We start from the raw sequence: 27,609 nt of genomic DNA on the forward strand, positions 1-27,609 counted from the left end.
CCGTTTTTAAATTTTTGCAATAATTTTTACCAAATCTAATGTTATAACTTATATATAAATATTATAGTTTTGAAGCAATAAAAATGTATATCTACTCTACTGTGTTCTGAAATCTGAAATTATTTTGAGCATTTTAAAGGGCATCAAGTCCTAAAAGCTTCACCAGGCAGCAAATACTAGCCCTAGCTACGCCACTGCTTGTAAGTCAGCAACACTTTGTTTGCACTTTCTAATCACAGACACACCAATATGCTATATCCTAACAAAAATTTATATCTATCCATACCTAATATTATAAATTCGAAAGTAACTCTGTCTGTCTGTCTATCTGTCTGTTTTTTACGCAATCAGGGCCAAACCGTTAATTTAATTGTGATAAAATATTCGTATAGAGATACTTGAGGGTCTCGGGATGAACATAGGATACTTTTTTTTCTCATATTTCTAATATTTTCGATATATACCAATATATTAAAATATTTTTTAATTTGACATGCAATTTATTCCGCCATGTTAATAACAACCGTCGTTGCTAAGCATCGGCTTGCAAAGTTTGTTGTTAGAAAACGTCACCCAAAATGAGCTTGCTTAACGCATCTCTCTATTGAAAACTGAAAAATAATTTCATAAATATATTTAATAAATATTCGTATAGTTAGCGGGCGTAGCCGCGTTCGGGTCCACTAGTATTTATAATAAAACGGCGGAGCGTAGCGGATAGGTCTGTACATGTTATTGAGCTTGGCTCACATTTGTGATGCTTCTATTCATGCTTATTTGGCAGGTTCTAATCTTGTATATCACCCTTTTTTGACATCCATTAGTGAGAAAGGGACAGGGGAGTTATAAGTTATTAAGTTTAACTATTTCGGACAAAACAAAAAGTATTCAGGAGTGTTACAAAGAAACTACAAATTAATGTTTAAAATTATTTATTTATTATTAAAAATGTTTTGTTTATTTTTCTGTTAACTCTACGTTGTGAATGAAAAGCGAACCAAAATAAGAATAGCGTCGATGGGTCACTGTTATCTCGCGTTGGTTTACCTGCAAGTTAAAAATATATCAGTAAATAAACAATATTAAAGGTATATACAAATATCTAATTTTCGAGAACATTTGAAGGAGTACTCCAATTATTTTATATTTACGTTAAGTCTCTTTAGATAATCAGATTATTATATACAACATTTTAAAATACGAAAACAATCTTAATTAATTAATATCGAAAATAATGTTATACATAAAATTTTATGAAATAATAAAGCTTTTAATACTATGTAGTCAAATTGTAATTCTTAAAGAGAATATAGACAAGTACATACATACCTATATTTGATAGCATGAGTATTATGTTAAAAAAATATTATAAAATAATAAAAGACAAAATCAATAATAATCATAGATATCACGCAGGAATTTGCAGCTAAGTGGCAACAATGAAGTCAACAAAGCTGGCTGTGATATGCAGATATAGAACATTCCACAACCACTTTGTCGGCTCCCTAATTGCTCTTCGACAGTTCCTAGTGAGATGTTCCCCTCGCGTCGCGCAGCAGTCGCCAGTTCGCCAATTGTCGCTCATCAAAGCTGGCTGTGATATGGACTGGAGACATACTACAACCACTTCGTGAGTGACACTCGACCTGCCCGATGACTATACCGGCCTTTCTAAGATGCCAGAGAACTGCCCCGCAGCCCAACTCGTCAAAAATGGCTGTGATATGAATATGTACCATGGCACAGCCATTTTTACGAATGGGCCACAGACTCTCCAAATACCTATATCGAGCATAGACCAGTTCCTCTCGATACGCTAAGTGGTCTCCGTAAACCGACCACATCAAAGTGGCTGTGATATGAAGGGAAAAGGACATTTCACCGCCTCTTTGACAGGCTAGGCCCGAAAACATACAAATATTTTGAGTGGATACTATTTTAGTTCGTTACACTGTTGAATAATTGGTTGGTATGGTGTGACAAATGCAGTCGTGCTCATCAAAGCTGGCTGTGATAGTTACGTGGTGATCTATGACAAACCGACTTTGATGACAGGACCACATTCAGTGCAGACATCTGAAAACTGACAAGTTATTATATCACGACGAGTAAATTAAGATTAATTTTAATGGCAATGCATGCTCAAATATTTATTTATTGTAATTTGTGGATCGATGATAAAATATTCTTAAACATATTGGAGTAATTTTTAAATTTCACAAATCATTACCTATTAACAATTAAAGTTATTCTACAATTAATAAAATATATATATAAATAAAATAATAGTTTCAATTTGTGTATTGAAAAAAAAACAATGGCTTAGCCGGATGTTTCATATTCTAGGGATACCTTTATTTTAAAATATTTTTACGTATATAAATAATAATGACTAATTATATTGCAAAACTAGAGGCCCGCCCGCGGCGTCGCCCGCTTGCACTACGTGACTACTCATTTAATAAACAGAACTGACCGGGAGTCCAATGTGTTGATGTCAGAGAATAATTTAATTTGCTCGTTCAGAAACACCCTTAAATGTTAAAGATAACTAGACTAGGTACTATAATTCTGATCATCATCTATATAATCTGGGGTATAATAATTGATTGTTTTCCAATATATTGTTAAAACACCTGTTGAACGGCGGAACTTAACGCCATGCTTTTGCCTCGACACCAGAGTGAATAAAGGCAAATATTAATTATTTCATTTCCTAGTGGAAATCGAATCCACAGCCTGTCGCATTTACAGTCACACGCTTGTGCCACTGGCATACGAGAATGATACATTTCTAAGTAAGTTTGTTATACGCGTGCTCGTACTCATGATGTTTTTCTTAATTTTGAGATATGCTCCACTACTTCAATTCTTTTGTAACTTATAGCATAGATAGCTAACTAATATATGCACAATGTAGGTGTCGATTCTAGGAGTGTTATATAAAAGCGCCCTCAAAAAATAAACTTCTAATTTTTCTAAACTTAGAATTTCCCAAAAATTCTGAAAAAAATATATAATAATAGCCTTATACACAGCCACTTTACACAATTTAAATTCAAATTTCATGAAGATATTGTCACTGCACTCGATATTATCGATAGTATCGTATCTCCCAGTCAAAAAGTATCGATACTATCGATAGTATCGATGCTACTGAATTTCTGGGAAACGATAGTATCGATGCTTTTCTGACTGGGAGATACGATACTGTCGATAGTATTGTACCCTTTTCAACTATCGATAGTTTCGCAATCGATCGTTTTAATCTAAAAAAGCCCATGCGATCGATAGTATCGATTTAATAGATAGTATCGAAACTATCGATTGTATTGTCAGATAGTACTGTACCCTTTTGAACTATCGATAATTTTGATACTATCTATTTAATCGATACCATCGATTATAATATCGATAGTCTTTCTATCGAACAACTATCGATAGAATGTCGATAGCCTATCGATAGTCCACTATCGATCGGCAACACTAATGGCTACGTAAAAGCCATTTGTTTGTTTTTAATATACATAAGAAGGTATATGTGGCTGGCAAAGGCGACGTGGTGTGTAAGTCTGAGGGAGAAGGCTAATTTATGTACCTAAATTGTGCATGTTCTCATTAATTTCTGTTTTCTTAACAATTTTTTTTCCTTTACTTTGATTAGAACGATTTATAATAATCTAATTTCTAATAATATTGTCTACAGAACTAAGTAAAAATACTTTTCTATGTATTTATTATCTACATGAAAAATTATACCTAATAAATTAAAAACTTCATTTTTCGTTTCTCGCTGAGGTAGGCAGAGGGAACCTAGTGTTAAGACACTCCGTTCCCCACTTTCCGCAAAATTTTCTAGACATTGCGTATTGACTCGTGGCACTCAACGCCGCGCTTTTGCTTTGGTACCAGAGCGAAGAAATGAAAATATGGATAAATAATAATTCATTCCCCCGTGTGGGAATCGAACACACAACCGTAACGTTACAGTCACATGCTCGTACCTCTGCGCCATTACGGCTTCAAATGAAACTCTTGTCATACCTAAATACACAATACAAAAAAAAATACAGTCAAATTGATAACGTCCATTTCTTACAAAAGTCGGTTGAAAAGATAGTTCATTCATAATAACAAGCCCCAGCTCTAATAAGCACTTAAATATTGAAGTTTCATAAAATAACACTTGAATATTTAAGTGATGATTAAAATAGCTGAGATAATAAAAATAATTATGAGCTTAATGGATATTAACAAGAAATCAACTTTAATTAAATTGTGAGAAAATTCCTAAAATATTTAAAAGAAAAGAAAGAAAGCAAAGGATGAAAATTATATACCGGTTAAATTTTAACATTGTTTGGCTATTTTATATAATTAGCGACTTCGCGGATCCGGTCACTTAAATTTATCGTTATATTATAGCCTAATTATATATAAATTATAGTCCATGTGCAATACTGATGTACAATCCTTATTACTGTGAAATTTCATCTGAATCGGTTCAACAGTTTTTGCGTAAAAATGGAACAAACATCCATACACACAAACTTTTACATTTACAATATTACTAAGATCAATCGTTCAGCGGCAAACAAATATGGTAATTGTAAACACTTTTGATAATTGCTTTTCAGATATTGCTCGAACCCATTAAAGCGATTGGCGGTCTAGTCCCTAAAATGGACGATGCTATCGTCAGACATCATGTAAATCCGATTGCACGCGACGCGGGTTCAGGACTCAATAGGCTTTTAGGTCCGTATTTATAAATCGCTCTCAAGTCTGAGACCGATCTTGAGAGGACGTTTTCATTCATTAATTACAACTGATCAATGAAAACAGCATCTCAAGATCAGTTTCAGACTTGAATAAGGTTTATAAATACGTGCCCTAGGGTTGGTAAATTTGAGCTTCTTCAATGGATACAGAATTTGGTTTCCAGAACATTTGGAAGGATCGAATGTCATAAAATAGTTTAAGATCATTTATAATAGTAATAACTTGAGTTTTATAGAAGTCGAAAGGTCACTCACTCATCATGAAATCTCAGAAACTACAAGTGCTAGGAATCTAGGAACGAGTGAATAGGTACTACCTAGGCAAGCATGCTCCACCTTCGTCCGCATCGTCACTTACCACCAGGTGAGATAGCGGACACATGCTTGCCTATCAACAATAAAAAAAAAATCTCAAATGTTGCATAGGAGTTACTAATAAGACGTAGGTGCTCGCTACGACGGGAATTTCCAATATTCGACTCCTAAGGGGATGAAATAGGGGTCGAAAGTTTGTATGGATTTTTTTTTAAATCGTCACCGATTTTTATAAGATTTGAAATTTAGACTCTTAAGAATATTTCATTGAACACGTGTTTCATGGTTTATTAGGATTCACCCTCTAAACTGAAAGCTGAAAACTGAAATGTTCGTTTAGTTCAAGCGGGCGAAGCTGCCCAAGTCCTAGCGTACTACAAGTACTAGTTATATATATAAGATGGAATTCTGCTTTTAATGGTATACAAAATTATATACTATGCCGTAGTGTATATTCTATTTTATGCCGAATCAACATTTATTTGTATTGCGGATAAATGTTAATTCTCATTATGAAAAATAAAATGATTTTAATAAAATTTGGAATGTCATTTAAAATATCCTTATCCTATCCTAATAAAATACCCTTTTCTGTAAGAAATGTTAACTCGGGTTAGGCATTATCCTTTTGTAGCGTACGTTTTATATTGTACGTTGTTTTTTTTTTCTTTAATCATAGATTAACATACAAATAGATACAGCTGCCAATACGAAAATCGAAAAGAATAGATAATTTCTTTACTATGTAAAGTAATTATCAAATTTATTGAGCTTTGAAACTTAATATTAAATATATTTTTAATATTCATTAACATTCATTAAAACTATGTTAAAATAAGAAAACATTTTAAAAATCACTCTTAATCTCATTTACTATATGCGAATAAACTCATATTAAACTATTGTAATAAATAAAAATAGCATGCCTTATACAATTGTATTTATAATCATAAATATTTTCTATCTTATTTAATTAAAATGTAACAACTTTACATGCCTATTACGAGGACAAGGAACAGCAGCAGCAGCAGTACAGGTTAAAGAAACATTTTTTCCCATATATAATGAATATACTATTTAAAATCAATTTAAAAATTTGATGGCGAAATTTACTATAAGCTGAGCGAGCTACTCTCGTTCAATACTGCGAAACGCGGCAAAGTTCATTCCTATCAATCTCAAATATGTGCTCATGTACCATCGGAAAGTATATATCAGAAGCTGCACCTACACCTTCCGTCCTCATAGTAAATATATAAAGGTATTTCATTTATTACCATATCATGTGAACTTATTGTAGACGGATGTGAAAATTGAGTCTGCATTTTGAATATATAAAGTTATATTTACAACTATATCTTTAACTTTATATATATAAAGGCCCCCCTTTATATAATATCTCTCCTCTCGGGGTATAACTCTCCAGTTATACCTTGCAGTTCTGTGGCAAGCTCAAATAAAATTTGTGAGGATAGATACAAACAAAAAACAGATTGTCAGAGATTTTCTCTGACTCTATTTGAAAGTAATTAAAATAATATTGATAAATTTAGTTAATTAAATGATTAACCTTATTTAATTTGAACTTGCCACATTTTGTTTCATTATTATATAATCTTACATTTGAGAATATACAAACATTGTTTATAATCTTACGTCACTGACATTCCTGTCTATTTGCATTTTATAATAATAGTTTCCAGAAAAGTAGTATTTTATTTGCTATACTCATAGCTGTTCTAATGATGAATGATTGTTATTTAAATTTTAATAATATAAAATAGTAAAATAATACAGATAGTGAAAAGAATTGTATTAATATAGATTTATGGGTATCGATATTTTACAAGCAATTACTTGTTGATGACAACATCAATCAATGACATGTCATTAGGAGGTCCACCGTTTCCCCCGGTAGAGTACCCGCTATTTAACAAAATGAACAAAGCCACAGAAAAGTTAACTTATGCCACTAACACTAAACAAAAGCCTCTACTCTTAATACATTTTAATCTAAAATGAAATAGAAAATAAATATAACTTAAAAATATTTTTAAAAAGGCTAACCAAAAAGTCCTAATCCACTGAAATACAATATATAAGTAAATTATAAATTTATTTATTTATACATATTATATACATATTTTCATATTATATGATAAATCATAATTTTAATCTTATGTAATAGCTGAACACTAATGTTTGAATGTTTTACATTTAACATAACCAATTTTTTTATCTGGCCAAAAACTAACCTATCACAACATATTAAAAAATTTAGTTATAATTAAGTCTTACTTAACATATTGTATTAAATTAAAGTAAAATAATATTAATGTTTAAGCAAAAATAAAAAAAGAAATAGTCTTACGTAGTTTCGAAAACTAACGAATAATCTCAATCTATCGAAAAAAAAACAACATTTGTAGTGTTGATGGTGAATAATAAAGTCTGCTTAGGGTTAACACCGAGTATTTTTTTTTTCATGGAAAAAGGACAAGGCAAACGAGCGTTCGGGTCACCTGATGATGATCACCGCCGCCCACGACCCCGTGCAGCACCAGAGGAGCTACACGTGCGTTGCCGGCCTGTATATAATAACATCACTTTAAAACTCGTAAAGTTTGAAACCAAATAGTAAAATCACGACACAGTATATACAAAAGTCAAACTACAAACATAATATATATAAAAGAAAACACGATAATTACAATATACATATTAACAAATAACTGAGAAAACAATGGAACGTATACGAGTGTAAAGCCCATCGAGTGGCAAGCATCGACCGTTAGTTATAAAAGACGCCGTCGATAAGGGTTCCGTCGACGGCAGCAGGTGCTTTCATATAAATATACTAAATAGGATACTTACTATAAAATATCTAAATTGTATTAAATGTATATATTATATGAATGATAAATAACTAATAACATTAAATAAACAATAAATATAAATAATAGTTCCCTATATAACTCTCCTCCAGAGATCGATAATAGTCAGGGAAATGTACATGTCTCCCTGACCGAGTAGACCGAGAGTTTGTGTGTGTATCGTTCTGAGTGCCTGAGTGTGTGCTTGTATATGTGCTTGTGTGTGCATTTATATGTGTGCTTGCGTGTGTGTCAAAGGAGTATTTGAGTGATAGGACGTGTCGGTGGGCAATATACCTAGTTCCTTACATATTGTTCAATTTTTTAACATTTAGGTATATTTGTTGTGTTAAAAAAAAAGATATAGTTCCAAATACGTAGATTACATTTCATATGTGTATGAAATCTAATAAATTAGTATTACGTAATATATAACTTTTATTTTTTTACAAATATGTGAATTTTGTGGTGCACTCATTATTAAGAGACTTTAAAAGTTAAATTAAAAAGGGTTAAAAACAAAGAAAATATTATAACTACGAATGAGATTGAAAATGATCTAACTGTATAAATTACTATCACTAAACACCTCATGCGAAGCTTTGTATTACTCACGCATATTTGATTGTCAATTTGTTATGTCTACCTTAGGTCTAGACAAATTACAAAAAAAACCAGTAAAGGGTACATAAAATGTAAAAGCAATGTTTTTTACAAAAAACAATTTCGATAGTCAATTAATTATAACATTTCAGCATGAAACGAACAAGTATTTTTATGAATAAAATATATCGGATTAAGAAATAGGCTCTTTATTGTTTTAAGATTAATATTTATTGCAAGGACTCGTCAACAGCGTTTGTTTTTTTTTAGTCATTCTATTTTCTTTATTTAGTTAGTAAAATTAATAAAATAGCTTTGTTATGGCAAAAGTGTCAAATTATATTATTTGAGAGTTAACATATAAAAATATATCTTTTTCCATGATTTCTTATTATTTTAAGTCATTTTACTTGGAGCGTACTATATTAATTAAAGATAAATTAAGTAATAAAACTAGGCCTCCTCTCTAGAATCTTCATAATCGGTAACGAAGAATGTGCTCTATCCGCATGAAAGACAAGGTAGTGAGAATTTTGATGTGCCAGGACATCTCACTACCCAAGTCTTTCGTGAGGCAGAGAGCTACTCGGTTGCGGTCGACTGGAACTCCTGATGTCGCGTTCTTATATTATATATCTAATAATTAATATAAATGTTTTTGAAGTGAACTCAATGATTTCTAAATGAATTATAAATATGTCACGCGACTACAAGGAGATGAGAGAGATGAGATGATGTCGCGCTCAATGGAACGGCGGTCTACCACCAGACTCTACGCATAGAAACATAAAAACAAGCAGTATATCATATATTTTATAAAACATAAAAAAAAAAATTCTAATACAAAATTCAAAATTTTCTATTAACATAATTATTATTTACTATTTTGCAAAATAAAACAAAATGTTTATAGATGAATTACATAACGATCTCAATAGTTCTACGTGTAAATTTATATTGATAAATTAGGTATATTATGCAAATACGTCACTACAATTGAAACTAACTTCAGCACCACCATGCACCAACATGTGTATGAAAAACCTCAACAAAGCAGCGATATGAACTAAATACTCGTGCATTAGAGATTTTTATGAATGAACACTTAACAGTAACGAAAGGAGTATATGAGTTTATTGGCATATCTTGTATTTTATTATATTATACATTCTTAAGAAAGCTATTATTTACAAATATATTTACAACTAGATTTATTGTAAACAATGTGTAGTATTTATATGTGATCATCGCCTTTATATTATAGCTAAAACTTAAACAAAATAAAGTAACTTAAAAGAATTATTATTACTGATTCATTTTATTTATAATATGATGCAGTTTGAGATATTCAATTCAAGTATGGCGAGATAGGGCAGCTGCATCTCGTATTGTAATCAAGATTTAAAACGGTGGGGTCATTATGACAGTTAAATATTATTAACGAGAGAGAGAGAGAGAGAGAGAGAGAGAGAACTCACTGTCTGTCGTCTACAGACAGACAGTTCGCAATAAATCCATTTCTATATATAAAATTTTCTTTCTGAAATTCATATATTTTCAACTTAAGTGAAACGAGTTGGCAGAGGATTGGCAAAAACATATTTAAATATTTAAGAAAAATCGTATCGCCCTGTCGTTATAATGGCGGACGTGTGCTCGTACGACGATTAATACGTAAAGCAGTGTCTATCTGCCTATGAACTGATCTTTGAAAAATAGAACTTATTAGATATTTTTCTTGTACATTAATTTTCTATTATATTTATCACACGCCATTCTGATTTGTTAGCATTTGTTGTTTATAAAATAATTAAAATATAAAAGAAAATTCTCGTTAAAGAATATGTATAAGTGGTGATTTCATTGAAATAGGTATTTTTTAACTTCACTATATATTCCACAGAGACGGCGTAGACAGAGGAAAAGAGAAGGGACTTTTAAGACACTCTGTCAGCCTCTGTCTGCATATAAAAATAAAACTTATCTTTAAATACTAAAGGATATATGGACCGTTTATTTTGAGAGTGGTGTAAGTCCATTTTCTTTTGTTTCGAGAAAATTAAAGATTAGTATGTCGATGATTATGCAATTTCATTTACCGACCGATTTTAAGTTGTTCAAAACATGGGTTTTTTTTGAGAAATTAAACATGGACTAGATATATATAAAAAAATTACATTAAATTAAGCATGAATTACGTGATAGCTCGTTTTTCTCAAAAATGGACTTACACCACGTTCAAAATAAACGGTCCATATAAATGTTGAATAGAAGATTTTGTCATTTTTGTATAATTACTGCATACTGGTAATGGTTATTAATGACAAAATTTCGTGACAATAAAATAAGCAGACAGCTGCTATTGTTGAACGACTTTCAAAAAAAGGAGGTTCTCTATTTGTCGGAATTTTCTTTTTATGTATGTTCAACGATTATTCGAAGATGCCTGAACCGATCCTGGGGAAATCGAGGGAACTCTTGAAATTTTATAGGCACACTTACAAGGATTTGTAAAAGTACAGGTAAAAAAAAGTAAAAGTAAAACAAATAGGGTTTGTAGTTTTTATTATATATTTTATTTAATATTGTAGTAAGGTTGTTGTAGCATTAGCTTGACACCGACTTCAAAATTATAAAATCTTTCTTTAATTATAATTTTTTGGGTTCCGTATTTTTTAAAGAAAAAAGGAGCCCTTATAAGATCACTCTGTTATCCGTCTGTCTGTCTGTCTGTCTGTCTGTCAAGACCCTTTATCTCAGGAACGCTTGGAGATATCGGGTTGAAATTCAAACCATATACTCAGATCTACAGCGCTATGATTTCCTGATAAAAAAAATATTTCTATATTTACTTAAAAAAAGATATGGCCATTTATCGCAAAAAAATCGATCAAAATTAATAGAGTACTTCTGGCTAAAATTATAAAAAGTAATATCCTTAACAGGGGGACAAAATTTGGTATTAAAGCCACTAGTTCAAGTGAGTTATCAGATGAAAGGGACCTGGCTAAGCTAAGCCTGAATTTCAGGAAAAGCTCGAGAGCTCAAATTTTAGTACGGAACCATCGGTGAGCGAACCCGACTCCCGCTTGTCCGGTTTTTTTTAAACATAATCAAAGTACGTTTTGTTTTATCTTAAGTAAGTAAATTTATTTTATACTTTTTAGTTTATTGTTTAAAGTCGGTTTGTTTTTTTGTTAAAAAATAATTTATATATAGACGAATTGATAATTGCAATATACATATGTATAACAATTTAAAATGTTTTCTATATTAGATTGGTCCGAATATTATTAAATTTTAAATTTTATTTATTTATTTATTCCAAGAGCAATATGGTCTAGTGGAGTGAAAATAAACTTAATAGAACGAACTCTCTTTTAACAGATTTAAATACCAAAATTCATATTTTTTTACTTCTATTTATATAACTCATATAAGTCATAGTTTTTTTACATTTTTAAAGTGTTATTCCTCAAAAAAACTTATTTAAGAAACACATATAAAAAAATCCCACTTCGTTAAAAATTGTACACGTTTCCTCAATAAGTAACTTCTAGAAGTTTCGTTAGAAGAATTGTTTAAAAGTAGACTAATGTGATAACTAAGAGTAAGACTGGAAGCGCAGCGATTAATATTTCGTTTAAGGCTACTTGTCGATGAACATTTAATTTGTGTTCTTGTGAAAAAAATAGTAATATTTTAAATTGGAACAACTCATATTCTCAATTTTAATATTTTAAATAATATAAACATTAACATATTAAATCGAATACAACCCCTTTTTAAGACATTTTAGATATACATTATATACATAAATATGTATATAAATGTCTTCCGTTGACTGACAGACAACGCACAGACAAAATACAACGGGACTTAGAAAGATGAAATTTGGCATGTAGGATAGGTTACGGGGTATAGGAGTGCAATGAGAGAGGATTCTCGAAATCCTTGACAATAATTTCATAATTATCCTTATCAAAATTAAAACAAAGAGAGAGAGAGAGAAAGAGAGAAAGAAAAAAGTACTTGAACAACTCAAAAAGAAGTTATAGAGAAATAGCCCGTCTATATTTATCGGTATTTAGCCCCGTTCGGCTGTAAAAGTGACCGGATTTATTTTCAAGTTTCATGGCATAATCTAACTACAGGTGAACGCTTCGCTTCGCTTCGCGCCACACCCGATCGTACAAAGTGGATAAATTAATAGTCTAGTCACTAGTCACTAGTGGCTGCTAAGTTAATCACGTTACGCTAGTGTCGCCCGCTAAAAGCCGTACCTAGTACAATTATAGGTGATCAAAAACTAAAAAACACATTTTTACACCGTTTTAAACGAATACTAATAAAATTTTAAATATATAATAATTTTTTAGTTACATATTATATATTATGTTACTTAATATATATAACAAATGAATTACACAGAGACTTAAACGGCCTGTCTTAATTCCGTATTTATAAATCGCTCTCAACTCTGAGATCGATCTAGAAATTCCGTTTTCTTTCATCAATTGTAATCTATGAATGAAAACGGCATCTTAAGATCGATCTCAGAAATCTTACTGCAAAAAGGATATATATTTTATTTTACAAAAAAACATGTTCTATTCATTCAGTTTATTATATAAGGGGAAAATTAAAACATTATCTAAAGTTAGTGAAGGTTGTGGAATGTGATGTAACCTATGAAGGTATATTAGAGTCCAAGTATTTTAATAATATGATTTTTTTTTAATTTATTGACTAAGTAGCTTATAATACTGTAGTTAGTTTAATGTATAAGTAAATATGGTTATTTAAAAAAACCGAAGAAAATAAAACCTATATGTTTAATAAAGAAAATTTATTTGTATTTAATTTACGTCCACTGTCCTCGTTTAGGCATATATCGTGAAAAGCAACGAAAAACTAAACGAGCGTTCCAAATTCTCAAAAAATGTTATGGACCATCAACTTACAGATACGTCTTTTGTACCTATACTTTTATAAAATCTGATTTTTCTGAACTACATATATAAATCTAAGCAATTTTCTATATTGATAAACTTAAGTGTTTATGTAAAGTGAAGTGAATTTAAATAGTGTTAATATATTATAGAATGTATTTTAAATTATTCTTTTAGTTTTTCATAATTATGTATGTATTAAAGAGATGTAAATTAGTATTATAGGGAAATATTAAAAATAACTCGTATTGTAGTGTAATATTTGAAATTTGTTAGTGTTTTGAAAGGTAAAACAATCAATTCGTGCGTTCTCTCTGGCGGGATATATGGGGAGAAGGAAATACACCAAATTCTAGAAGTCGAGCAGTCATCAACCTTGTCTCACAGACCAACTTTCCGGCGCATGTCGTTTGTACACGACCTTTCTCTAATATTAGCAATTATTATTATTATATATAATATTGTTATTACGAAAGTAGTTCTTAGGACTTCCTACATCTCTTATCTTCCTCTCGTACTCTAATGACATTAATATTGAATCTATATATTGACACTTATTTTTTCATTATGATGTTATCACAGAAAAAGTTTTTATTGATTTTTATTAATTCTAAAAATATTTTTAACTCGTAAGAATTGCAAAGCGAAATAACATACGCAACGTAGAGCAAAAAACAATTGGGATTTCTTCGTGCAATATAATCTTTATCTCTATTAAAATGTCGTCCAACATATAAATTATTAGCCACCATAAAAATTGTGACCAGACTCTTCGCCATCTTTTATCATAGAATGCATACACAGCTTGAAAATAACCAAACAATCTTGGCAATCTTGCCACTATAAAATGATTCGAAGATAAAGAACTGTCTTTTTTCGTTTTTTTAAGGCAAATAGACAACAGGCGAAGAAAGTTAATCAGGTTCTTTACTAAAGTTTACAAGAGCAGACACGGCCTTCACGAACGAAGAAGAAAATAACTAAATAATTTTCACCTTGTTTCTAATTTCAAATTAACTTCTATCTATGAAGATGTCATTTATTATGCTATTAATGTTAAAGCAATACGTAGCAAAGGTGACCTGTTTAAAAACCAACTACATAGCAGAGCTGGTACTTTCTACCTCATCATGCTATAGCACCCCTTATTGATTTAACTAGAACCCCATATTGATTGAACTAGACTGCTGACGTTTAAATGCTTATGACAATTTATTATTCAAAACAGAAGACAGCCTTAACGCTTTTATATGTTACGCACATAACAACTTATCGGATTTTTATTTTGATATATAAATTAGACTTTTTAATATTATGCTTTTTTCATCATGTCTCAGTCTTCTTTTGACATTTATTCTTAAAAACATTGTATATCGAGACGGGGAGTCAAAGGCCGCTCTATGATAGACCAGGTAACTGAAGATATTTAGATGCCTCGAGTGCATAACTAACATGCACCAAATAATAAATTTAAAAATATACACATCGAACGAATACATTAGATTAACATGTGGCATAACTTTACTCTCAACTATGTAAAGCTTTAAAGTGAAATGCTTAAGCCCGTATTTATAAACCGCTCTCAAGCCTGAAATCGATCTTGAAATGCCGTTTCATTTATAAAATACTAGCGACCATTGAATTACGTTCGTGTTTTAATATTTATTTATTTAACATATAATATACTTTGTTTTATACTATGTATTAATGATAGTGATATAAAACTTTTGTACATTTAACATAGCGCCATCTGTTAAGAATCGTTTGAAGCTAACAAATAATCCAAAATGACTGTTACAAATAACTGTAAATATTAAACAAATAATTTGTAATAAAATAAAATAATATTGCAATTATAAATTGAGATATAAGCTATCCCTATCTTGGATGGTTGGATCGAACTGTACAGTGTGTAAATTTCATTAAAATCGGTTCAGTACTTTAGGAGTCCGTCGAGGACATACAAAGTGACACGTAGTTTATATATATATAAAAATCACTAATAGTTAATACACTTTCGTATTACACATATCAATGAATGATTTGGTCGCTACATGTATGTTGGGTACTACATGCTAGATGTTTGATTATATGTTTTACAATAACATTTATTTAAAAAACATGTAAAAATTTAACGTAACGGAATTTGCGCCTTTTGGAAGGCACGGATTCATATCCCGTTCCAAATAAGTATTTTCCTTTCCTAAGCGTAGAATAACACTTAAAAAATTTAAAAATGTTTTACTATAATTGTTCCGATTTTTCATATATCATAATTAACAATATTGTAGAGAGCTCGCTTACGATAGTAAAAAAAATAAATAAATATAAATAGATCCTCATTATGCAGTTTACATCACATTGGCTTATTTATTATAGGTAAAATAATTTAAAAAGTTATTTGTATTTAAATATAATGGATATAAAAATACAAAAACAAAAGAAAAATATAACAAAAACCTTATTTACCAGTACTAAAAAACCTAAAGTAACATAAATAAATAAATAAAAATTTAAATAACGGCAGAAAATACATCAATGTAATTTTTTATTCAATACACATATAGAACCTAAGACCCAGCAAATATATGAAATGAGGCAATGTTCTTGAATTTCGTTATAATTAAGTAAATAAAAATAAGAGACTAGTGGTTTTATTACCTTATTTTTATTTACTTTATTATTTAAATAAAATTTTATAGGTTCCGCAAACACAGACTATACAAATAATTATACAAATATCCAGTTTATAATAACAATAGATCGCTAAGCTTTAAATTTAATTGCAACATCACATAAAACATGAAGAAGTGTATAGAAATATATTTGTAATAATATAAATTCACTTGCAAATTACAATATATATTTCTATCACCATTTTGGACCTACCTGTAGTCTTCTAAGAGGAATCGTCTACGATGATAGCAGGATATGTCGTCTCGTAAAGCTGTTAAACACATTACAGTTCTATAACTAAATAGGTAATATAGAGATCTACACTAACAAATAATATTTCACTTATTTTATTAAAATTCACGCATTGCTTGAAGAGAAATTCAAATTTTTTTAACAAATGATTTCTGGATGTTTTAGGGTTTCAATAAAACATTTTTTTTAACAAAATCAAAACACAACGGATTTAGGTGAGTATATCGCAAGTGCATAATCGCATAGCCATAAAAGATAGATAATTACTTTAAACATTTAAAAAGAAAAATTATACACTAAAAGATAGATACAAATAGATATTTACCTAAAAGATGATTTGGTGTTGATTTTTGGTTGATTTCATTGTATGTAGCGGTATATCAGCGACTAGCTCTGTAACAATGGAGAAATCGCTTGATAACAGTTCTTAAATATTCAAACGTTTAGAGAAAAACACACAATTGAGATGTATTACGCACTGCAAATTTCAATCGCACGGAAAATATTTTACGAACAAAGATTAATAAAACATTCGCATGTTGCAACCGCAGCATATAAAAACTAGAATAACAAGAAGCAATTATTGTAAGAAAAATATAGTAAAACTTACCAAACAGGTCCGGGGCCAATTATAATGCCTAATTAGACTGTTTGTCCTTCCGCGGTAGTAGTATTTACCTGCAGTGACAAGAACAATGTTTTTATTAATATTAATAATATTATAATTTGAAAATATTTTCTCTACTTCTATTATTCCTATTTCAATGGTTCTATTTCATTTTGTTAGGGTACCCACCTAATGTATATAATTATTCAGAATTATAAATCATTTTTAGAAATAAAATTTTGACCCTAAGCAATCTTTACAAATAAATATCTAATTTGGTTTTTTTAAACATATTTCCCTTTTGAACTTGAATTTGATGCTTAATAAATATTAAGTATATATTATGTATATAATTAAAAATAAAAACAGCTTATGTCAAATTTACAACGCCCGCTAAAAATTGTAACTTAAAAGACATTTAAAAAAAATAAGAGCATATGCACATTAGTGTTTGATAAAAAAAAATGATCGCGCAACCCAAACAACGGTTGCCCTACAAAAACTATTTCCAACATCACAATGCTTACAAAGAGAAATAATCGAATAGAATACTACTACAATCACAGTGGCATAGTAAAATATAAACGGACCGCGGCGCGACGTCGACATCAACCTGTTACTGATGAATCCAACCAAATCACCACCATAACCCACCAGCTTTAAAGTTGAAAATATTACTAGTGCTATCTCTATATCTTACATGTATAATAGAAAAAGCTTGCCATATATAGAAATCGATTGAAACGCGCCTGCGTGATCGGGCTGCCTCCCTTCCACTTCTCGCTCCGGGCAAATGTCTGTGTGATTCTCATAATTAAGTAAATTGATAGAAAAAAAATGTTTTTGTTAAAAACTTGTTTTAATTACCTACATACATAATAATGAAAAAAACAATGTCGTTATTTGATATGTTAATGCGCAATTAACAACATTATAAATATATTTTTAGGGAAAAAGAATATTATCATGATTTTTTTACCAAAACGCCTATTGCATTTACTGTTAGGGTGCAAAAATAGGTTGCTAGTTCCAGTAATACCATACATATTCCGAACGAGTGGTTGATTATACACCGACAAACCACCCTGACCTCGGCTAAAGCTAACGGCCTCGTTGCAACCGCGTGGGTTCAACGGCATTCGTTTTTTCGCTAACTACATACAACCCGAGCCATTCAACTGGCTCTGTCTGTTTCGAAATTTGATATGTAGGAATAAAAGTAGATGGCCGTACGTCGTCGTCGTGTTTGAATATTTCAATTGAAGTATTTTGGCGTTATAAGGTCAGGTTAACTTTATTTAAATGTATTATTTATTTTGTTTTTGGTTAAGTATAGTTGATGAACAGTTTAAGTATTATTTGAATATAATAGTTAGCATTTCTACTTTATTATAATCAATCTGCCTCAGATGAGAAGAGATAAGGTAAACGTCACACAGAATGTTATTGACTTTGTCATTGTCTTGTTTGTTCGAGTCTGTTTTTAAATGAATAGGGATAACAAATCAATTTTACCGGACTTAATTTTCGTAGGAATGTCAAATAAGTTAAGAAAAATATAATTAAAACATATAGAGAGCAATCTATCTTTAGAACTTAGGTCAAGTGATGGTATTTACAGAAAATATATGAACTGACATTACACCATGTGTTCATAGAGAAGTGCAAATGCAAAAGGTTTACAATAAATATATAAATGCATATCACGATATATTTAAATTATAAAAAAAGATATTCGCAATACCACTACGTTAGTAGGTTAGTAGGTATATCGTAAGATATACGGTAAAATAAATACGATTCAAATAGGGGTAGGTGACGCTATATTACAATACAATTTACTACTTAACTTAACCTCCAATGTTCATTAAGTTGACTTAATTAATTGATTAATTAAGATAGTTTTAACATACAATTGTTATTAAGATTAATAAAAACTTCTTTTGTTATCTAACGTATACATAATTGTTATCAGTTGACATTGGCTATAGTACGTCGCCTTATCTACAATTCGTTAAACAAACGTCAGTACAACAATACAAGCATATCAATAATAGAGTTGCAGTTTTTCTTTGTGACTTCAAAACAATAAGATAATAAATACTAAATTAGATATTCGACCTTTTTTTTAAAAAACAATGACATTACGATTCCAAAAAAACATTATCGCGCGCTGTCGAGATAAGCGACCCTCACCACATTATCAAATGTACGTTGTTAAAAATACTAAAATGGACGCATAAACTGTACATTTTTACGCGTTATAAGAAAAAAATATATAGGTGTTTCTATTTATAGTTAAAGTAAAACTCACTAAAAACTACACACGGACGGAGCAGGGTAGGCAGAGGGAATCTAGTGTTAACACATTCTTTTCAACGTTTTACGCCAAATTTTGGAGGAAATGAATTGAGTGGCGGGACTCAACGCCGCGCTTTGCCTCATCAGTCGCGATTACCGTCACACACTTGTACATTTTATAATAAAAAATAATAAAAAAAACGAATTATAGCAAGAAAGCATGTTTCGATATAAACATATCACAATCAACTAAGACTTGCAAAGTAAGCAGCTACAAGTCTATTGTATTTTTCTCTTTTATAAATAACGAACGTTGGCCCTAGAGTAAGCACGTCACTGACGTTATCGTATAACGCACTCGCGAGGCGTCATGTTTTATCGCCATGTAATATAATATCCACAGACTGGATAAACTTATATGAGATTCTGAATTTTGTAATATATGGTTAGGATTCGAGCGGTGAACTATATTAGTGTCTGTATAACGGAGTGTTTTAACACTAAGTTCCCTCTGCCTACCTTGATGTGAAGCTAATTTTCTTTTTGTATATTTTTTTTATGGGAAGTATTTAGTGATTTATATGAACATATAAATTATTTCGATATAATAATATATTTGGTTAGTTTATATAAAATTGTATCGATGCGAGGAGTCGACAGATATATATAATGTTTTTTAAAGATTCATTTAAGCACATTTTTTTCTATTTTGTAAAATAATATTTGTAATATTATATTTTGCTTAGTTTTTAAGTGTGCAAATTCGGTTAATACACTTTTTACAAATTCATTTAAGTTGTTTATTAAGCAATGTTAATCTTAATAACTTTTGTATTTTATAATACTGTAATTATTAAATTAAAAATAAAAACATATTATATACTACAATAAATATTATCATTGTTGAAAATTATCAATTTTAATTATATATTTAGGATAGGTATAGCTAAGCTAGTTGCTATGTGGTTGATAGTACGCAATTATTGAAAGAGAAACAACTGGCAGCCGTCCAAGATTATAAACAGAAACGCCAGCATCTACAATCGTATTATTCCAAGTTTCTAATGGATTTAAAACATGATATGTAAAATTATATATTGTATACATGTGTGATGTAAATTTTGCAGATAATTCGTTTTAGCATGATATTAAAACATTTAACTTGTATATTTTAAACGTCAAACAAATCCATATAAATGAAGACTTAAAATTATAACAACAGAAATATCTTATCTCGAGATTATTGAAAATTTATTTATAGATATTTTAAAGGTAAATTCTATTAAAGATTTCTAATATACAACGAAATCTACTACGAGGCTGTTTCAATTACAACGAAGACTCCGGTAGAGCGCAATACGTAATTGAAATTTCCAATAAATGTCAGGATGCGTATTAGAATTGCTTTTGCATAATATGTTAAATTCTTACCGTATTTTTCAACGAAATTATTCGGCTATTCGCGTTCCAACCATCTTTTATCCTGCTTCGAGTAGTAATCCATATGCTGCGTAGAAAGTCATATCTGTAATGAAAATACCAATTATTTCTATCAATTTTAATATCACAGTTCAAGCTGACATTTTATATAGTCTATGTAATAACGTGGCCAAGGAAAACATTATAATATATAATTTTAATAAAACCTTTTCAAAACTAATACTCTCGCAAAGAATGCAAGATGAAATCACGTTATATAATTTTGTTATGGACGCATTTTCGGCTCCCATCATTTAGTGACTTATAGAAGGGCCCGACTGCTGACTACCTGCGCTTTGAACCTACCATAAAAGTACACATGACAAAAAAAGAAGACTCTTCCTTACAAAGTGTTTTTTTCCATTGGAAAGGCGGTTAATAGTTTTTGCTTTTACCTTTTAACAGAATTCCTTAAATAGAAAACATTAAAATATACAAATTTCAAGCTCGTAACATATTAGTCTAAAACCTCATGGTATTTCATTAATAATATAAGTAAAAATGAATAAATAACAACAAAAAAAATCGATTGCTCTCATTGTACCTAGTAATTGTAACTTAGTATTCATTTATCATGTGGACCGCCCGACGGTACCATTCTCAATCGACGGTAGGTTCCCGTTATGTGGACGTCGGACGACAGTGTGCTCGATGCGTTCTTGGTCACGTTAGCTATGTTAATTGCGTGCAGAGCCGCTCTACTTAGTGTAACGGAAAGTCTCGCGACGTGCCTTGCATGCCTGTTTCTACGGTTTTTTGAAACTTTGCACATATTATGAATAAAATTGACATAATTAGTTGGCTAGTCAAAATCAACTTCCCGCAGTAGTAACAGGGTAAGCAGAGGGAACCTAATGTTAAGACACTCAGTTCCCCATTAGTCGTTAACATAATGAACGGAGCGGAATGTTAAATTATCACCAATAGCAGTAAGTCCGTTTTGTATGCAAACGTTTTGTATTTTATTCCTTATAATGAGATCATAAGATTCCAAGTCACGTAAAGTTCTCGGTAAAGCGCGTATCGTGTTAACAAATATGACGACGTAACAATGTGCGAATACAGACTATTGTTTCTTTTTTTTTTTTAAATTCGAAAATAAATTCAAATGTCAAAATTATTGTAATATTGTTTCTAAATAATCTTCTTGATTATTCACAAAATTACTTTTGAATGACAGTCGATAGTTTTGCTTATTACAATGGCATACGTCACATTCCCCACAGACTAAATATTGTTTAGCGGTTATAGGTAGACGGTAGCTAATATATGCAATTGTGTACGTGAATCAACATGAAATTAACTTTCAACGCACTAAAATTCGCTAAACACAAATATTTCATAGAAATTGTTCACCTATAGAATTATTTCCAATTTTATTTGAAATTTATATTATAACAATAACACAAGTATGGTAGCCACGTGTCCATATAGTATACAGACTCATAAGTATTCGTAAAACAGCATCGTTTAATATACCGGATCAGTAGCGCGCGAGACGAGCTTTCTTCACATGCCGAGCATTGCGTGTACTGGGTGCGGCGGTCATACTCCACTTCACGCGGTCTACTCTTAGCTAGTATCGCATAATGCCGTTCCTCTTATAATATCCTTGTTTTCAAATTAACATCCTTTATCCTTGAATTATATCAAATTTAAATGGACCTGTTTACCACTTTAATTTATATTTTAAAAATCCACAGACAATAAATAGTACGTTGTCAAATAATAACATCACTAAGAACCAAACAACAGGATTAACTGTACGAGTGGAACGTTAAGTCCCAATTGCATTAATTCCAGGAATTGCACAGTTTAAAAGTCAGGGCTCCTCGTTTTGTGTCGCCTGAGAGGGAGAAAGGGAGAGACAGCGTTCCCTACAGGCATAGGCTTCGGAATGCGCGCGCATTTTTTATCCACAGAGTCGCAACTTGTTGCCCTCGCCATAGACCCACGTCGGCCGGCGCCCGCCGCCCGGCGCGAAGCTAGGCTGGGGCTACTCGATACAACGCTAACACGTTGACGTGCCTTTGCATAATGTCCCTTAAAGGCCCTTTTCACCCTATCATGTACCTACGTTTAAATTTATTACAGATTATTCTCTTTGAAAGAAGAACCAATAGTCAATTAGCTGTTCGCAAATACCTAAGATAAAAATCTTAATTATTGCACCAATAAAATGTTTGAGAATGAATATGACGCATTGCAGTTATTTTGATACCCAAGTGCTAGACATTGCGAACGTAATATTAATGCATGTGGTATACAATAGAAAAAGTAGAGAAATAAAAAATAAACAAAATAACATGTCAGAGATGGGAGAAGCAGTTATTTGCCTAAGGGTAAGCAGTTATTTGCCTGTATGTCATAATTAACTTTAGACAATTGCTTCGTAGTTTTGTTGTCTGGTCGCGGGGAAAACATAATCTTGAAGTAAGAAACAATAATATGTCACAATAGTTAAAAAGTGCAAAAGAACTTTGTACACGTGGTTTTAATAATAGTAAGAAGAAGACGCTAATTTTATAGGCCCGTATGAAGCAGACTGGTCGCTGGTCTGCGCTGGCAAGAACTGACCTAGCATTAGACGCATCACCGCACCACGAGGTCGGAGGACCGCGTTGCACCTGGCGGGCGAGTCTATCTGTCGGTGGCAGTTTTATTTTAATAAAGCGCGCGCAGATGTCGCGAGCGCAGGACGCGGGTCCACACCACGCCTCACGAGAGTACACCCTATGGCGGGCACACAAGGTACAGTTAGCGCCGCGTCACTCTCGCGCTTCGACTCCAAGTTGTAAACAACCGACCGAGGGCAATGGCTGCCTGCCACTCCCCGCGCTCGGCGCGTCCACGACGCCATTCAACCGGGAAGTTCACGCTTTATTTTTAGTTTCTTCGAGCGGGCTATGCCATGTTATAAAATATAACGGAATTTGCCGGCCTTCGGGTGATCATTGGGCCGAAAATTTACTATTTACTAAAATAATCTATCTTCTATATCTGAAAGATAACTTTCGTAATAATTAACGCTTGCAACTTAAACTGTTCCAAGACGACTTAATACTTTTGTCTAACAATGTGATAATATAAAGTATAACTAATTTTATTTGCAAAAGACTGTATATAGGTTACAAGTATACATATGACGGCGGCGGCGTCGGCGGCGTCGGCGGCGTCGAACCGACGCTATGCGTAAAAGATTATGTTACAACTTACAATATTTGTAGCGCTGTCAATATAACATTGTGCACACGAGGTACACATATGGGGTCAATAGCCTCCTCGCCATATATAAAGTAGTTTTTGAGCGCTTTTGTCGCCACGACGTGTTTGTTACGCACGCAGCCCGCAGACACTTCCGGTGCGCTGACGCGTCACCAACGGCATTGACATTGGACGTATCGAGGAGCCGCCGGCGGAGGCCAACAGCGTGTTACTACCGTTTTCGAAATTGTTATCTTCGGCAACATCAACGGCTGCGGCCTACGAGGAGGCGGCCGAGCGCGAGTCAATGACCCGAGGGCGCGGAGGGCGCGGAGGGCGAGGAGGGCGCGGGAGGGTGCGCGCGCACGCAGCAGTGCCCCGCCTTTATTTATTACGCTACGCGCGGTGCGCTCGGCGCCGGCGAGCGCGGCGGGGCGGAGGCCGCATTCCGGGCGGCCGGCGCCGGGCGTCGCAACGTACCACATCAGTAGTCAACTAGTCACACTTTAAAATAAGTCATCTCGGAACTTACTCGGTCTGAGCGGCGACAGGCGATCACTGTCTCTGCGCACTGACTGTTCACTGTCCGCAACGAGACCGCGAATAGGCGAATACTGTCATAACGCACGTAAGTCAACACAGTAGTTCACATGGTGCACGGTGCGCGGTGCGCGGAACACGGGGAGCGCGGCGCGGGCCAGCGCGCGTCCTGTCAGCCCGCGGTGTGACGCATTAGTGAGCGCGCGGCGCGGCTTCACCGCTCGCAGTATGCGCGGGCAGCGGGCGGCGGGCGGCGGCAAGCGGGGCGCGGCTCCCCGGCCGGTGCTGCCCTCTGCTCCGGGCTCATCGACCGCGCGCACCCTCGCGGCCCGCGGCCCGCGGCCCCGTGCTGCCGCCATGGCCTGCCACTCGCCTTGTACGGAGTACGGACCATTCCCGCTCGGGCACCGTCAAACTTTACCTTCGCGTCCACTATAGACACCTATACTAACATCACTACTTTATGTTCAACCTTTCCTTCATTCCCTTGATGATGATGATATTAAAATGATATCCTATAATTTGCAAAAAGTAATATATAAGTCAAGCTTAGATATATTTTTATTATTTACGTATATCATAAATCACATGTCTACCTAGTTTAAAATAACCTATATTTAAAATATCCTGACACACTATAGGGATATATTTTTTCTATAGAATTTTTTTTTTAACTATATGGAGACCTGAAAGTGTAAGTATCTATCATGCATTCCCAATAGGTAAAATAACAAAAGCTTTCATTCTTTTTCAAAATAAGTAAAGTTTTGTTAGTCCACGTAAATCGATAAGATCCTCTTTGAGAATCAAAGTCTGCCGACACGCGGGCACGCCTCGCTCTGCTCACCGCATGGTGAAAATTTCGTTAACGTGCCGCAGTTCGCACGATTTCGCCGAAAGTCAACCAAGAGACCTACAACGTGGCTCGTATGAATACACAATTTTATTATTAAAACATACAATTAATTAGATCTACAAGTTATCTATTATGAAGTCTTGTAAAATTTTGTGTATTCAAGTAAATAATTAATTTTAATATATTAAATGTAATATTTCGTAACGATACAAATATTTGTCATTGGGTCGTCACTCCTTCGTCATCATTTCTATAGCGAATGTACGTAGGTACGTATCTAGTTACATATGTACGACGTGCTAACGTGGCCCGGATACTCAGTATCCGGTCGAGCATTTTCTGATATACATATAACCTATAAAATATATATAATTAATAATTAATGAATATATATAGCTTCACGCTTTATCTCTAGCGGGGTAAAAAGACAACGCTACGGTCTCCATATACCTCTTTCGCCTCGTCCACTGTCATCAACCTCTTCATACACGCCCTCCGGGAGGTCCTCATGCTTTTTACGTATAAACAAGTTAATATGGGAGCATATTTATTTTGTATAGGAAGATAAGGCTCATTTTTTGGGAGTTTTATATAATAAATACACCTGTTCAGAAATATCTCTAATTAGCTTTTATACAGCAATAAGTCTTGGCTGGTGTAGTGTTGATGGCGAATAATAAGTTCTCACGCTTAGCACCGAGTTTCATCAACACTAAGGGCGGGGTATGGTTAATTAGGTGAAATAAAGACATGTTTTCAAGATTTTTTTATTGTCAATACAGCTAATGTTGATGTATTCCGTTAATTTGCATATAATAATATAACATTTAAACACATTTTCATTAAAAAATATAAAAAATTGAACGAACAGCCAATCTCTGCCTCGAAATAAAGTTGTTTTGCGGTGAGCCAGTTAAGATTAACTGGTTACAGAATCATCTGAAACCAAAAAATCGAAGTGCGTTCGTTAAAGATATTCCCGAGGTAACAACGAGGGGATTTTTTGTTCGTTTATTTTTTTAAATTTTTTGGAAGTCTAAACACGATTTTTGCTGACAAAAATCAGCTAATTAGTTATTGTAAAATCAATAATTATTAAAAAAAATAAAAAACCCCTCGATGTTACCTGGCGAATTATGTGAACAAGCAAAATTCCAAAACGATTGATCCAGTAGATATTGAGATATCGTGCTCACGGACTTTAAAAATATCAAGTTTCAGAAAAACGCTTTAAAATTTTGCACATAGAAAAATTCAAAACAACACTTGATAATTGTTTGAAACTTACACAGAGTTGTCGATACCAGGTCCGTAGAGCAGAGAACTTCCATCTAAATAATCAAGAGAACCTTCTTGCGATTGTCTACGCAAAACTCTTTCCACTGTCGTTTTTACGCTTGAAAATTACTTACTCGCTGTTACTCAAAACCCAGCAACGGACGCTCATATACTTATAACATAAGTAATGTATATAACAAAGTCAACCACAAACATATATATAAAATAGAACATAATAAATACAAATTTGGAAAGAAATACAAAGTAAAAGAAAGGAACATATAGAAGAAGAAAGCTCAGTCAGCTTCACGCTTCACTTTCCGCGGAACTTTGGTGGCATAGCGTGTTGAGTGGCGGAACTCAACGCCGCGCAAAATTACAATATTGAAATATATAAATTACATATATTAAATAAACTATAAATATAAACAATAGTTCCCTATAACTGGAATACTTTTATTTTTATTCGTGTTTCGTTTCGTGTAAAACATCATACGACTACAATTAATTTACATATTAATTTAACTGTTCTTTATTTTTTTTAAGCTTTACGCTCTATCACGCACAGCAGAGTAGGCAGAGTAAACCTGGGCACCTCAAAGGAAATGTTAAGACACTCAGTTCCCATTAAGACACTTCTGATCCCTACTTTCCACTGAATTCTGGAGGTATTGCGTGTTGAGTGAGGAACTCCACAGCGCCGGGTTCACATTTTTTAAATGAGATAATTAGTATTCAATACAAAGACTTACTTCTGACTTCCTGCTTCATAAGCCAAGCACTCCTCCGTTGGGGATCTGGCTGCCTTAAGTTTATTTTATAATGTAGTATGTTATTTAGGGTATAAAGGTATACCGGTCTATTACCGGTGCGAAGCAACTATTTATTACCA

At 32.7% G+C, this 27,609-nt stretch overlaps 1 protein-coding gene across 4 annotated transcripts; it reads right to left on the bottom strand.

The window, feature by feature from the left end:
• Positions 1–917: 917 nt before the first annotated feature.
• LOC146526996 (uncharacterized) lies at positions 918–27,609 on the bottom strand. Of its 4 annotated transcripts, none has more exons than XR_014879318.1 (6): positions 27,470–27,609; positions 20,792–20,885; positions 17,063–17,130; positions 16,778–16,845; positions 16,414–16,471; positions 918–1,047 (listed from the first exon to the last, which is right to left on the bottom strand). XR_014879318.1 is itself a non-coding variant. In XM_085206530.1 (6 exons), the coding sequence occupies exon 1, from the start codon at positions 24,940–24,942 to the stop codon at positions 24,661–24,663; it is 282 nt and encodes a 93-aa protein (XP_085062656.1). In that variant the 5' UTR covers positions 24,943–25,151; the 3' UTR covers positions 918–1,047; positions 16,414–16,471; positions 16,778–16,845; positions 17,063–17,130; positions 20,792–20,885; positions 24,576–24,660. The 4 variants fall into 4 exon arrangements, 2 of the variants coding, with proteins under 2 accessions (XP_085062656.1, XP_085062655.1); XR_014879319.1 differs by lacking the exon at positions 27,470–27,609 and adding an exon at positions 23,417–23,435; XM_085206530.1 differs by lacking the exon at positions 27,470–27,609 and adding an exon at positions 24,576–25,151.

This window comes from Heliconius melpomene, chromosome 21 (assembly GCF_056956725.1).
Source record: "Heliconius melpomene rosina isolate 202511_hmr_F chromosome 21, ASM5695672v1, whole genome shotgun sequence".
In the NCBI taxonomy this organism is placed as follows: domain Eukaryota; kingdom Metazoa; phylum Arthropoda; class Insecta; order Lepidoptera; family Nymphalidae; genus Heliconius; species Heliconius melpomene.

Coding starts and splice junctions, on each gene's coding strand:
- LOC146526996 (XM_085206529.1), bottom strand. CDS start 24,528: ATGTGGTACGTTGCGACGCCCGGCGCCGGCCGCCCGGAATGCGGCCTC.